This window comes from Oncorhynchus mykiss, chromosome 1, assembly GCF_013265735.2.
Source record: "Oncorhynchus mykiss isolate Arlee chromosome 1, USDA_OmykA_1.1, whole genome shotgun sequence".
Classification (NCBI taxonomy): domain Eukaryota; kingdom Metazoa; phylum Chordata; class Actinopteri; order Salmoniformes; family Salmonidae; genus Oncorhynchus; species Oncorhynchus mykiss.
In genome coordinates, this window is record NC_048565.1 from 84097604 (window position 1) to 84113212 (window position 15609).

The window sequence follows — 15609 nt, forward strand, 5'->3', positions numbered from 1 at the left end:
GTCTGTGGCCTGAGAAAGAAAACTCACATTTCAATCACTTTATTCTATAGCTTAGTAAATGTCTTACATAGTCCAGGTGTGACAGAACATATTCCAACTCAAAATGGAGGGGAAAAACAAGTAGTGAGCACCAATACTGACAACTACATGGGTACTGGACATGGACACACATTAACATGAAAACATTCATGGAGTGTAGCGACATCATAGATTGTCTTCAGTGTTGTGCCTTTAATGTGCTGCCAAGACCAAATTCAATGACATGCCTAAGCTAACCTAGAGATATTTAATATATATAAACACAATGACATGCCTAAGCTAACCTAGAGATATTTAATATATATAAACACAATGACATGCCTAAACTAACCTAGAGATATTTCATATGAAAGTTATTGCATGAAAATATCTTGATAGAGGATCGTCATATAAAGCTGAAGCCGATGACAAACGCTAAAGACCACTGCTTTTTCTACTTCTTCAATTCCAAGCCTTGCATGTTTCTGTCAGCACATAAAAAGGCTGGGCTATAGGTTCATTTGTTCTAGTCACATTTCCTTGCCCTCCCCACCAAAAGGATCAGAAAACAACTAAATGACGATGATAAAATAAAGCTAGCTACTGCTGGATAACTTTAAGATCATAGTAAATTGTGACTTGGTTTATATCATACACATTATAGAAACAGTACAAACATTTCCAATACATGTTTTTTTTTTTTAAAGAAAGGTGGTACCCCCACCCTTTACATTGGTTATTACACAGCACCCAATTCCAGGCCAGACTCCAAGATGCGCAATGGTGCCAACTTGCTCATGAAATATGGTATTTTATTCAATTATGGACACACAAATATTGTGACTAGTGGAATAACCATTTACTATGTGTGCGTAGGTACAGTACAGATGAACCAGTATCTACTGGAATTGGGGTTAAGTCCATTTCAATTCAGTCGATTGAGAAGGAACTGACTCCAACCCTGGTATTTACAGTTGAAAGCCATGGTATAATGTAATAGTGTTTACTGTATGGCCATAACACTGTGCTGCAGTGCATCTGATCGTCTATAGACATACATTTGCAATAAAATGTATGAGGAGCCCAGCCTGGTTCCATATCTGTGATATCCAAATCCTATGGCCAGTCACCCTAAACAAGACCACAGAACTGGGACCAGGCTATGTGGATACATTACAAAAAAAACAAAAGTTTCATATCAGTCTGAGGAGGAGATTCATGTCTTCATTGCATAAATATCCACTGATTTCATTCAGAGGGAACTACCAACTAGAGTGGTTTGGTAGACATGCAATACTGACTGAGGAAAAGGTGACCTATAGCCTGGCAAGACCGCACAAACAGATCTGGGACCAACATGGCGAAGCCATATTAAAGTCAGCCGGGACAATATTGAATGGTGGTTTTGACAACTATATTCACTCTCTGACACAAACACACTGAAAATGTGTAATAGTTGTTCTAACTTCTAGCTGAATAAATGTTGCCACCTGGTGGAGAAATGGAACAGTGCACCCTGAAGTTAAATCTAATACCTCACCACCATTTATTTGTTAAATATATCCTCTGTTACGTCATCTTAATCCCGCAAAAATATACCCGTTGTACATACTATATTTCCACCAAATTTACTCAGTTGATACGGTACTATGAAATTGTCTAGACTACTAAACAACCATATTACTACACTTGACATCTAGCTGGATATTCAACAACATTAATATACTGTATTATAGCCCAGGTTTGATCAGGAATGCTCTAACTAAGCCCAGATTTTCCACACAGGAATTAAAGATCCAAGCATTTCTTCCAACTGTCCTACAATCTAATCAATGATTTCCTTTTACACAAGGTTAAAGGGATACTGACAGATTCTAGCAATGCTAGCGTACATGTAGACTACCAATCATTGTGCTAACACTAGTTAGCCTTGGCCCGCAGAAATATCTAACTTCCTTCACACTGCATGTAGAGACATACCACGAGTTAATCAGAATCTGGGCAAGTGGAAAATGCCAGAATCTCACTGTATCCCTTCATGACCATGGGCTGCATTTACTAAAGACAACCACAGGCCACATTAAATCAGCTTGGGAGACACATTTGGTCAGCGGGCCTGTAGTTTAAGACCCCTGGTTCTCACAACTTTGTTTTATGACAATAAAACTATATTTGGTACACATCACCACAACACAATTCATCTAAAGCTAACAGACTGGGATTCATATTTATGCCCTTGCCTCTTATTGCAGAAGTTGGCCCCACCACACATCTAGGTCACCACTGCAAGTTAACTCTTCTCTGTAACAGACAAATGACTAAAGAGACAATAAGTGTCACAAACTGACAGGAGGCCTGTGGCAGGGTGGTTAGGACAAAACATAGATACAATTCCTTTAACATTTAGACAATACAGTACATTCCCCTTCAATGGCAATAGTGATACACGGCACAAATTTCACCAGCAATCATTCATGAGTTCCGTTGAAACTGCACAGACACGATCCACATTCATCCATAGTGTTTCCAAATCAAGAGAGGCCTTGATGAGGCTTAAACATTAAGCCTTTGATCCTGTCCTATAGAAACCTTTATTCTGCCTTATCATTGTCATCAGTGCTATTGGGGATGTGCTTACTGAAATCTAATTTAGGAATGCTCATGCAGTGTCATTGCACCTCTAAAGGTTTTCTTGATAACACAAACACACAGGGTTCCCAGTGCACTAGGCTGAGAGCGGTTGAGGTGGGACAGGGTGTGTGCAAGTACACTAGGCTGAGAGCGATTGAGGTGGGACAGGGTGTGTGCAAGTACACTTCCAAGGGAGATAGAAACTGTGCTCGTCCTGTTCATTGGGGCACACTCACTGGAGCAAAACATTTTGCAACAGAAAACAAAACCCTGGTAGACCCAAAAAGCAATTCATTAGCATGTCAGTCTAATGTGCTCATAAACCAACTGTTATCCTTCACTACCTGTACTAGACTACAGTTAAGGCAATTTGAGGGAGTGGATTTCTAGCAGATTACATTTGACTATTTTCTCATTTTAAGTCATGAATGGGTTTCAGTGCACACAGCTCAAAAGGGTACGATCTCAAACACAAGGGCAATAAATAACAAAACACACTTTGGGGAGGAAAAAATAACAAAAAAAACTCTGGGGTCAAATACAAGAGGTGACATGTATGTAGTTAGTGGTGATGGAAGTAAATTTTGTCATTCTGTGACATTCACAGCAGCCAGTAACTAAACATCCACAACCCCAGGAAGGATAAATACACCAGACTAAACCCAAATTAAACCATAGTCTGTTTGGCTGTCACGCTACTCTCACCTCAGGTGCATCTCATTACTCTGAAGTGGCTTCCTCGTCTCCTTTCCTTCATCTACAATGATGACAAAAGCCTGACAGGTAGGCTCCCCCTTATTCAATCCTTTCAGACACACCCCTCACCATTATCAAATCCTAAAGCCTTTAACAAACATTATAGTAAACAAACAGGTAAATACAAAAATAAGCATAAATATAATATTCTCTTTGCCCGCTGAGCTGTACTAGCAGGGTTCAGCCAGCAGAGGGGGCTGGTCGGTGTGTGTGTGTGGTCCTACAGGCCTTTGTTGAAAAAGACGGTAGTAGTGTGGGGACTGTTCTGTCGTATCCTCTCCTGCAGATCTGGCTCCAGGCTGCTCACAGTCATAGAACTATATAGGGAGGGAGAGTTAGAGAGAGAAAGAGGGGATGAGAGAGTGAAAGGGAGGGAGAAAGAGAAAATGATTGATTAGACAGTTGTGTAGGAAAAGCAGGTCCACGGTCTATATCTAAGGTATGTACCAGATGGCCATAACGTACCTCTTCTGTGGGAACAGGGCGCAGCACAGAGGAGTAGCAAACACCAGACTGAAAGAGAGATGGGAGGTTTTGTCAAACCAGAGTTTAAGTAAACCGTGCAATACACATGGTTTGCAATGGCGACGTTCAGTATTCAGAGCTCCAGTCCATTTAAAATGTTATAGTTAGTTTGCGTACAGTGCATGCCATTGCGAGAGGATTTATAACTGATAACATGGATGAAACGTGTACCAAACAAACAGTTTACAGTAACATTAACTATAGATAGATACTTACCACAGACCCACCAGTCCCACCTGTACTGGAGCATTTAGGACTGGGAACCGCTGAGGAGAGAACACAGTGAGAGAGAGAAAGTGAGACTCCAACCAGAAGCAGTTTTTCATAAAATCAAACGGTATACAGACATTACACTGACAGTATTGTGGAGATTTACAGGCGTGGTCCAGATCTGTTTGTGCCATCTGGCTTATTCATACAGTCATTGGCAAAACAGCACAAACAGATCTGGGACCAGGCTAGAGTTTTACTGGATATCAGACAGACAGAGCACAGATTTCCAACAAAAATTGCATTGCATGTTTAACACGGCTGAACCATCCAGATTGGTTTGAACTCCAAATAGAGGGTAGACCTAGTGCAACAGTGGCTACATGCCACACTCTCCCTACTGACTGTAGAACCAGCATGCCCATGGCTGTTGTAACATTACCTTCATAAAGGCTTTCTTCTCCAGGGCGTTCATGATCACAGGGGGGATAGCTGTAGACAGAAAACAATGAGTATTTTCAATAGCAACATTTGTTATTTCACAACACGTTGCTGATTCTGATCGTCATCTACAGTTAAGGGGGCTTTGCTAAATCATCTTTCCCAGAAGTACTGGTGTGAGGACAGTGAGTTTCAGACCAAATTACACATGACCAATTGATCTGGATTGAAACTACATGGTAACTCCTTACCCAGTGGTTCCCAAACTGTTTTGCGTTGTGAAATATTGTGTCGCACCAGATAAAAAAAAACGAAACAATGTTCAATCCATCATGTGTGAAACACAGTGCTTACCCATAGCTGGCACGGCCATGCCAATCCTGGACACCACCACCTGAATGATGCCCGACTTGGCAGCGGTGACTGACTCCCCTAACCGGTTTCCATTTTCATCGGTCACTGGGATGCCGTACTTCAACTCCCTAAGGAGAGGGACATAAGGAGAGGATGGAATTCAACCAAACCTGTCATAGTCATGTTAATCAATTTGTATAACTTTTAATTTTTACAAATACATTTGAAACAAAGTGTTTGACAGCAACTCAGTCCTAACCCCTCACAGAGCTGACCAAAAAGACAGCGCTAAGGAAAACCTTTGTCCCTAGTTAGGAGGTGTGGTCTAAACTCTAGCTCACCTCTGCCTCATGAAGGGGATGTTGATACAGTTGGCAGCAGCTACAGCAAAGAAGGGGACGAACCGGCTCATGACGGCTGGAAGGCGCTGGGGAGGGAGTTTGTTTCAATGTAGAGTTTTCACAGCGCAAAAAAAAAAAAGCAAAGCAAATGCGCAAATCCACTAGAACTAAGATGATCCAGAGACAGTACCTTGGCTAGAGACTTGAGTCCCAGGGCTGTGACTACGGCTCCGGTGGTCGCACTGACGTACGCTGCAGCCAGCTGACTGAGAGAACATCACACAAAGACATTTACACCTCAATTTACTGAGCCTCAATACGGTTCCTGTTCCATTTACCAGAGTCGATCTGATACACAGACAGAATGATCCTAAATACAGAGGTCTCAGGTCACAACACATACGGAATGTAGTTAAGGCGGTCAAGTCAAAAGCCACATTCATTGAACACCGAAACATGACAAGCCAGGCAGACAAGATGCACCAATAATGATTGAAATGGCCCCCCAGTCTACATGCTCGTTCCATGATAGTTTCAATCTGCATATGAACTGAGGAGCACCAGCATTGCTGGCTCCTATTCCTCGTGTGTCCTGGTTAGAGTGGGTGCATCGCAATAGTCTAAAGTGGAATCCTTTCCTTGTATCCTTCCCTTCATCTGCACTGATTTGAAGGAACTGGACAGGTGACATCTGATAGCAACAGTGTAAACCTTTCACCGGTCATGTGTTTTCAATTTGGTACAGACGTAAGAGGACGCCCCTTTAAACTGTTGAGATACATCCCTGGTTTGTACAGCCTCTCCACCAGGAGCTGTATGTATCAAAAGCCTCAAGAGTAGGAGTGCTAATCTACGATCAGTTCTCCCTTTTAGATCACGATGCATGAGATTACATGCATGGGGGGGGGGGGGTGACATGATCCTAGATCAGCACTCTTACTCTGAAACATATGGTCCCAGACCAGAAAGATATACACAAATGCCTTGCTTCCTCTACCAGCTGCAGACATGGAGGAAGGGCTAAAGCTACAACCGTTCAGTTGGAATGGAGGAGCATGCTGGACTAAACAGTGGGGTGTAATACCGCTGTAAGGGGAGGAGTGTAGTGGACTGGGGTTCCACTGGCTAGCCTCTGCAGGCCTCCATACAGAGCTAGGGGTGCATCGCAATAGTCTACTATGGTCTTCTCTCCTTGCCTCTTTTCCTTTGTCTGCACCGATAAGAAAATAGAAGACAGGTGAAAGCAACATAGGGGAAGTGTTATGGGGATTTGCTCCCACCTAGCCATGTCCTTTCAGATCAGTACTGATGAAGGAAAGCAAGTGAGGAGAGGAAGCTAGCTAAGGCTATGAGATGCACCCTAGTACAGGTACAGCAGGGCTGGTTTAGTATGTGGCATTAGTGTTCCCAGTCCCTACTTGGTGGTGAGGGCAGCGTCTCCACTGCGGTTGGTGTAGTTGACCACAGCGTTGAAGGACTGGTTCACCCACTGCCAGAACACCACCGCTGGAGTCGTCCTGGAGGAGATGATGAAAACCAGGGAGAGAAGGGTGGGGAAAGGATAGAAAGGGAGACAAAGTGTGTGAACAAGCATTAATAATTTCAGATATTTAATTCAGAGACAGAATGCTTGAATTAATCATTCAAACAAAGGCAAATCATGACTTGTAAAAAGGTACAAATGTCACTTTCCACGTTTGTGCACAGTTTACATGACTTTGTGTTTTTATTTAATTTAACTAGGCAAGTCAGTTAAGAACAAATTCTTATTTAGAATGACGGCCTACCCCAGGCCAAACCCTAACCTGGACAACGCTGGGCCAATTGCCCTATGGGACACCCAGTCATGGGCGGTTGTGATAAAGCCTGAATTCGAACCAGGGTCTGTAGTGAAGCTTCTAGCACTGAGATGCAGTGCCTCAGACCGCTGCGCCACTCTGGAGCCCAGTGTGACTGATTGTATGCCCTTTACTCTTCAGACACACAACAATAGCTGCAGTGTGCTACTCTGGTCTTGCCCTCTGAGCAGCAATGTAAAAGGCACAGTGGAAGGTATGCAGAGAGAACATGAAAACCATCCAAGGCATCCACACGCTGCAAGGCCAATAGCGGTGTCCTGACCCTCATTAAACAGCTTAGGAATCTTCCTTTTCGATGCCCACAAAATAAAACATTTGTTTTACATTGTAGCAGACGCTCTTATCCAGAGCAATTAGGGTTAAGTGCCTTGCTTAAGGGCCCAGCAGATTATTCACATAGTTGGCTTTGAGATTCTAAAACAGCAACCTTTCGATTACTGGCCCAACGCTCTTAGCCACTATGCTACCTGCTTCCCGAATACACAGAACACTGCCATCGAACCCAGTCTTCAGTTGAAAGAGAAGAGACTACACCGATTGGGAAAGTCAACTGCATAGGTTGTTTATGCCATTAGGTGACAAGTTCTAACATGCTGCATTTATTCTACACACTTTTTGTCCTGGCATAACTTACTAATAAGCAAGAGAGAAGAGCATGAGCGGCCCATATGGTGTATGTGTTAAGCCAGCCAGCAACAGCGCGCACCAGCCACAGCGTGGGTGGAGATTTAGTCCTCGTGAAGAATGTTGAAATATCCCTGCTGTGCGGTTAGTTGCCGCATCTGACATGTGCCTCTACATTTCAATCTGCAACATTCACCTCATCAGATCTTCCTCTTCCAGTACGAAGCTCTGTGTGTTTTTAATGTAGGTGTTTTATGCCACACACAAATTGCATTTAACATGTATTGAATTGAAAAGTCATCCACCCCAGTGGTACCTGTAGAATGTGAGCATACAGCCGGTGATGGTCATGTTCATGGGGACCTGGGCAGACATGCGTCCCACCACCACCATCTTCTCTCCGGTGTCAGGGTGGAAGGCAGAGTCATAGATGTACTTGGCTCTCCACAGCTCATCTTCTGTCAGACCTGGCCTCACCACTCCTAACCTGGACACAAGCACATCCTCTAAACAATGAGTAGAGGCACATCAATTCTTAGCATCGGGGCAACTTATTGCAATGTTTAATTTACAGAAACACGGGCTAAAATAAATATAGGCTAAAGCTTCACCTACTTACAATGTTTTAACAAATCAAATTGTATATCGGACATGTTTTGCAGATGTTAGCACAGGTGCAGCAAAATGCTTATGTTTCTAGCGCCAACAGTGTAGTAATACCTAACAATACACACAAATCCCGCAAATATTTCTGCAGTTCTTTATAACAAAGACAATCTTAGACATTTATTTAGGTGTTTTCAGTTCACCTCTGATGTAAGAGACAAACCGGTATGACAGATGTTCCAACCTACAAGCCTAATTAGTGGCCTGTGTCTAAAGATGTTTGTTTGTTTCTCTTATTACACAGTGGGGGGCAAGAGAGATATCAGGTTAAGGTAACTGCTAGCTAGCTCCTTGAACTCCTCAGTTTAGACTAGAGACAATGTTGAGAGTCCATGCTCATTCATAAATGCATTAATGGAAATTGATTCCTACCCAGGGGCCAGGGTAACTTCCAAATTACCATTCACATTTTAGGCCACAGTAAACCACCCCTCTAACATAACCCAATGTCAACTCCACTACCACCCCTACATTCCTCTTATCCCATTAATCTCTCACTCTACCCCCTTTCAATACCTGTAGATCTCTACAGAGGCCGGTGTGTTCTCCAGCATCTCAGAGGACTTTAGGATGTTCCTGGGATCAACCACCCTCCTCCTCCTTCCCTAGGTGTCCTCCCCCCTCCCCTCCGTACCTGTAGTTCTCCACAGTGACCCGTGCGTCCTCCAGTGTCTTAGAGGACTTGAGGATGTTCCTGGGGTCGGTGACGAAAAAGAAGTGCTGGGCGCGGCCCATGAATGTGCTCTGGTCCCATCGCGGCTCCTTGATGTTAATGTCCAGGGACAGATCTCCAGACATCCTTGAGTTTACTATGAGACCACCTGACAACAGAAACAAGTTAGTTAGAAATGTGATTATTCTCTGCACATAGGGAGGATATCCTCCCCAAATCATAATAAAAAGGACAAGGAGGCTATCATCAGGGCTGTTTCTATTTGAGCCAACTGGTCATTGTAGGAAGGTAACGGTGTTGTTAAATACAGAAAGTCTGGTCTTAACCAAATTCTCTGACTATGGAGCTTGCGCCAAACTGCATCAGCATTATTGAAGTGAATTACATTGCAATCCTGAATCTTCTTCCAGCATTTTACGCCCAAATTCAACCTGAATGACGAGCAGTCCAGCACCCAGTTTGAGAATAGGCCTACTGGCTGTCTTTTACATGCATATCTAGGCTATGAATCATCTGACCAAAGCTATATCAGAGCCTGGCAGTACAACAATAAACAAACTGAGGCATGAAAAGTCTAGCTTCCAACCACTGGAGTTATCATGATGTTTGGTTTCCTAGGTAATGAGGTGATAAACAGTTCTTTCAAGCTGAAGGTTACCAAAGTAAGTTCATTGCATTGTGGCTCAAAACATGATTACCGCTACTTCAATTTAATGTGGTTTCTAGCTGCCTGAAACATATCAAGGAACATGTTTAGGCTATGTGCAATGAGAGGATCAGCGGTGACACGTCATTTTAGCAAAAAACTATATGTCACATATCAGTTTGCAATCAATGTAAAAAATATATATAATTGAGTTAAGAAAGCCGCACACAAACACGGTCTCTTTTTTTGTTTTCTTGAGTAAGGCAGCTAGCTCCAAAATGCAGGTTAGCGCAGTGCCTTCTCTAAAATGCAGCCTAGCTCAGTGCTTTCTGTGGTCGTAGGGCAAGCCAGCAGAAAATACGTAGCACCGTTATTGGCTAAGTGTTTGGTCACTCATGGGGACACTACATCACAGCCAAGTCTAAAGGCAGAGCTAGAAAATTCAAGCCCCTTGGGTGCTGCCATAGAGTTACATTAGAAGTGCCAATCTAAGAATGCTCAAGGTCATTGGCCACAGATAAAATGACATCAAACCACACTAGATCTACAGTAGTTTTCAAAATCTTAGCTAGTAGTCATTGTCATGAATCAAGTCAACAATGTACTGGCAAATCCTTTAATCCTTGTCATATGAAGAGAAATTATAGATAAAATGTATCGGTGCTAATTGGACACAAACATTACACAACAAGCCGGAAATTGTAAATTCAACAATGAGGGGTTTGGAAGGAATCAGTGGCTAACAGCAAGCATTGCAAAGCAATCATTAGCCTGGCTGTATGGTCCCAAGTCTAAGATTAAGGGTCTCTTTACCTAGTTTAAAATGATAAACATTCAATATTAGCCATGCTGTCAATAAAGCATGATTTGTGCCCCGCTCAAAACAACTTAATTCAGGAACTGCCAAATCTGACTTTAGTGAGTTCAAGACAACTGGTATCTCGGGAAAAACAAGCTGTGGCTGGGAAAATACATTTTGAACTTTCATCCAACTCGGAATTGTAAATCGGGAATCTTTCTAGAGCTACAACCTCATGATTCAACCTTTTTGTTTTGTTCCCAGTTGTCTTGAAAATAACCATAAATCAAGAGAATGACAGACCTTGATGACAAAATTTGCCCACGAAGGACAGCCGTGCTACCTTCCTGTTCAAGTGAGCACAGCACAACAAGGTAAGTCCAAAAAATGTATTGTATGCTGCTGCATAAATTATGTAATATGCCAGGGAGACATGTATACTGTAGCTAAGAAACTAATACTAAGAGTATGTTGTGTAGTAAGCTGTTAGTAGGCCATGTGCTTCACCCTAATAATTTGGTCCATTCCCCCCTCATATCTTAGCCTACTGTTCTAACTTGGTGGTGCACATGTAGCCTATAACCTGTTTTTGAGAAATGTAATTGAATATTGTAAGAGCTTTAATTGTCTGCATATATGCCCCCTTTATCCTACGGTTCTGACTTAGTGTACATGGAGAACACTAAGAAAGGCCCATGATTAAAGGATTTGCCTTATATATATATATATATATATATATGTTATTTTTACTGCTGCTCTTTAATTACTTGTTACTTTTATCTTCTCTTATTTCTAATCCTTTTTTTAACTGCACTGTTGGTTAGGGGCTCGTAAGTAAGCATTTCACTGTTGTATTTGGCGCATGTGACAAATACAATTTGATGGTCTGAATTCAGTTGCTGTACATTTCAAAAGTGCTGAACAAATAGTTATATTGACTACATCCGTCCTAGCTCACTCATTAATGTCTTAATCAAAATTACAGATTGCCTCTTATCCGCTTGTCTTCCCCTTATGCCTTAGCTTGTACATCTCAAGTGTCAGAAGAATCCACATTTGTTTAAGTCAGCCATGTAAATGAGGCTGAATGAAGTGCTTCGCTGCCAGACAAGGCACCGCTGATAGCCAGGTGTAGCAGTGGTATAGTGCAATTACTGTATTGTTTAGTGTTGTGGCATGCATCCCATCCCCAATTATTTATTTTTTGCCCCACTAAGATTTACATGCAAAAATCGCCACTGGAGAGGATAGTGGATATGCATTGACCTATATTTTGTTATGCAAATCAAGGTGTAAGCCTAAACACATCCAAAATAATTTGCAGTTGTTTTCACATGATAGTAAACCAATTGCTATGTCTATACAATAACCACTTGTGTAGACGTCATTGCGACATGGTATGAATTGACAAATTCTGTACTTAAACCACCTGGACAACAAAGCTGACCATCAAATACATTGTAACATCTTCCTTCTCTTTGTCAACATATTGCAGTAAGACAACGTGGGAAAATAAGTAATGTTAGCTATTGTAATCAACAAAGTGAACCTTAATGAACCCAAGCTGTATAGCAATAAGGTACGTGACCGGTGCAGAAGATGACAGATGGGCCGTCACACTACATTTCTGGCATTACTATAGGCAGTATCGCTCAATGCGTGACACTCACGAAAAGTAAAGGAGAAAACAAGCCCAAAACAGAAATTGTGCCTAGGTACAAATTGTTAATATTACTTGAATATAACGTTAGGTGACTAGAAATCAACCTGCACTTTGCATCACGCTATTGACAAGTCATTGATTCAGCGATGTGACATTTAGTGAGTGCAGTTGACATTAGCTAGCTAGCTAACGTTACTTAGCTAGCTAAAGTTAGCATGCTCACTTTTAGTTAACCAGCTACTTTTCTCAGTTTGCTTGTCAAATATTGAAGCAGTAGAATGGGAGTCTGACAGACACGGTCTTGGTATGAATTACTATATTGTGAACGAACATGGTAACTTTTTAGTTAGCTAGTTATATGGCTAACCTATAGCTAGTACGTCACCACGTTGTAAAAAAGGAGGAAACGACCGAACGTGAGCATCTTCGTGTTAGCTCGCGCTAGCTATACATTTACTAAATGCACAAACCCTGCCAACAAAAGCACCAAAACATACATACCTTGGTTCAATGTCCACCAGCTGTGTTCACTATATAATTGCAGAGAGCTGTAAAACTGTGACCTCTCAGTGATATCACCGAATTGCTTGATGTACACGGTGCCAGTCTCTCTACCTTGAAAGCTGAGGCGAAAAGACGGGTTCGTCCTTTGTTACCACAACCACAAAGTCATAACTATGACTAAACCCCGCCTATTTCTACAATTGATCTTCTTAAAATCTTAAACCTTAACCTTAAACTTTACAACTTAGCTAACCGTATGCATAGCCCTAGCATTAAATTAAGACCAAAAAGCAAATGTTTGTTTTCATGAATGTTTATGATATAGCCCATTTTGACTTTGTGGCTGTGATTACTAGCTAGTGACAACCGGAAAAGGGCGGTGTAGAACTACAGCATGTTTGTAATTTGTTCCATAGCGATGGGAAGTTGGCTAGAATCACTGGGCGTTGGTTGCAAACGTAAAATGATTGGTTTATTGTATCTGCCCAGCTAAAAACTTTCAAAAACAAACTTCTAAAATAGTAAAATATATGTATTTCAATAAGATTGACCTGGATAAATCAAGATTATATAAGAGATACATCGTTTTTTTCCCCGGACATAAATACATATTTTAAATAATGTTTTTCTATTTCTCAGTCTATCAACGTTGCTACATTTTGGTGCAAGACCTTCCTCAAGCCTTCAAATGTTCCTGTGTCCCTCAACTGAAGGTGAACAAAACAGTGTTTTCCAATCCCACCAGAGCCCAACTATGCATGCACATCCCAGTGGAAACTAACTGTGTGACTCACCACAGTGATCCCGTGACTCACCAGAGGTTCTTTCCCACCCACCATTTGAGAAACAGTTTGAACTGAGCAAAGTCTTGAGAGAGGGAAGTATAAGAAGTATGTTTTGCATCACAATGTGTGTGTGTGTGTGTGTGTATGCAGCAACATATGATTCATCATATGATTAATGATTGATTCACTGACAATCTATATTTAATAATAAACTGAAGATATTTTCAGTCATAACTGAGTTTATAAACTACAGTAGACTACTGGCCTACATTTCCTTCATTATCAGGGATTTTATACTACTACCATGATATGGCATTACTCAGACAGAAGATTGTAGCATAACATCTCTCACTGTCACCCAGGAACACTAGCCATGTATTCTTGTCAATTACAATAAGTACTAGCTTTAATACCTCAAATATTTGTAATTGTGCTCCTAAATTTCCCAACTTTGGCGCTCTGCCCTTTGCCTACTTTGTGAACCATGTAATGTAATTACAGAGGGATAGACACAAGCTATAGTATGGGAGTAGTTAAGACACTAGCTATAGTATGGGAGTAGTTAAGACACTAGCTATAGTATGGGAGTAGTTAAGACACTAGCTATAGTATGGGAGTAGTTAAGACACTAGCTATAGTATGGGAGTAGTTAAGACACTAGCTATAGTATGGGAGTAGTTAAGACACTAGCTATATATATATTATATTATATCCTTCCTGTTTGGCCCTGTCCGGGGGTGTCCTCGGAGTGGGCCACAGTGTCTCCTGACCCCTCCTGTCTCAGCCTCCAGTATTTATGCTGCAGTAGTTTATGTGTCGGGGGGCTAGGGTCAGTTTGTTATATCTGGAGTACTTCTCCTGTCCTATTCGGTGTCCTGTGTGAATCTAAGTGTGCGTTCTCTAATTCTCTCCTTCTCTCTTTCTCTCTCTCGGAGGACCTGAGCCCTAGGACCATGCCCCAGGACTACCTGACATGATGACTCCTTGCTGTCCCCAGTCCACCTGACTGTGCTGCTGCTCCAGTTTCAACTATTCTGCCTTATTATTATTCGACCATGCTGGTCATTTATGAACATTTGAACATCTTGACCATGTTTTGTTATAATCTCCACCCGGCACAGCCAGAAGAGGACTGGCCACCCCACATAGCCTGGTTCCTCTCTAGGTTTCTTCCTAGGTTTTGGCCTTTCTAGGGAGTTTTTCCTAGCCACCGTGCTTCTTCACCTGCATTGCTTGCTGTTTGGGGTTTTAGGCTGGGTTTCTGTACAGCACTTTGAGATATCAGCTGATGTACGAAGGGCTATATAAAATAAATTTGATTGATTGATTGAGCTATAGTATGGGAGTAGTTAAGTAGTATTCTTATACCTCCCAAGACAATTGTCACTGTCCAGAGCAAATGAGATGGTGCTAATGTGTCCTAAGCCATCCACAGGTGTCCAATGGTAGGGCAGATGGGCGTGCTGTGTATCTCTGTGGGCGGAGTTGATTATGCTGAGCAGTGGGGCACCGGTCTATGGCCTGTAACATGAACGGGCAAAGCGGTGAGGGAGGAGCACTCTTCCCAAATGGAACAGTAATCTGCACCGTTTGGTGATGTTGTCAACAAGGCAGCATGGTGCATTGTCCAGAAACATACAAGATCTCTTTTCCATAAAATATGCACTACCGTTCCAAAGTTTGAGGTCACTTAGAAATGTCCTTGCCTAGAATGCCAGCATCCCGGAGTCACCTCTTCACGCTGATGTTGAGACTGGTGTTTTGTGGGTACTACTAATGAAGCTGCCAGTTGAGGACTTGTGGGGCATCTGTTTCTCAAACTAGACACACTAATGTACGTTTCCCTTGCTCAGTTGTGCACCGGGGCCTCCCACTCATCTTTCTTTTCTGGTTAGAGCCAGTTTGCGCTGTTCTGTGAAAGGAGTAGTACACAGCCTTGTACGAGATCTTCAGTTTCTTGGCAATTTCTCGCATGGAATAGCCTTCATTTCTCAGAACAAGAATAGATTGACGAGTTTCAGAAGAAAGGTCTTTGTTTCTGGCCATTTTGAGCCTGTAATCGAACCTACAAATGCTGACGTTCCAAATACTCAACTAATCTAAAGAAGGCCAGT

At 42.1% G+C, this 15609-nt stretch overlaps 1 protein-coding gene and 1 long non-coding RNA gene across 3 annotated transcripts; one reads left to right on the forward strand and one right to left on the reverse strand.

The window, feature by feature from the left end:
• Nucleotides 1–23: 23 nt before the first annotated feature.
• Nucleotides 24–13068, reverse strand: LOC110530947 (sideroflexin-1). Of its 2 annotated transcripts, XR_002474617.2 has the most exons (12): nucleotides 12708–13068; nucleotides 9060–9246; nucleotides 8076–8246; nucleotides 6695–6793; nucleotides 5467–5542; nucleotides 5277–5362; nucleotides 4936–5063; nucleotides 4583–4632; nucleotides 4147–4196; nucleotides 3871–3918; nucleotides 371–3722; nucleotides 24–323 (listed from the first exon to the last, which is right to left on the reverse strand). XR_002474617.2 is itself a non-coding variant. In XM_021614242.2 (11 exons), exons 2-11 carry the CDS (start codon nucleotides 9221–9223, stop codon nucleotides 3626–3628), a joined length of 969 nt encoding a protein of 322 aa, XP_021469917.1. In that variant the 5' UTR covers nucleotides 9224–9246; nucleotides 12708–13068; the 3' UTR covers nucleotides 26–3625. The 2 variants fall into 2 exon arrangements, 1 of the variants encoding a protein (XP_021469917.1); XM_021614242.2 differs by having other exon boundaries at nucleotides 26–3722.
• Nucleotides 10805–14482, forward strand: LOC110531002. The gene is made up of 4 exons (XR_005053181.1): nucleotides 10805–10917; nucleotides 13350–13423; nucleotides 13510–13600; nucleotides 14431–14482. It is a non-coding gene; the product is annotated as an uncharacterized LOC110531002 (long non-coding RNA).
• Nucleotides 14483–15609: the final 1127 nt, after the last annotated feature.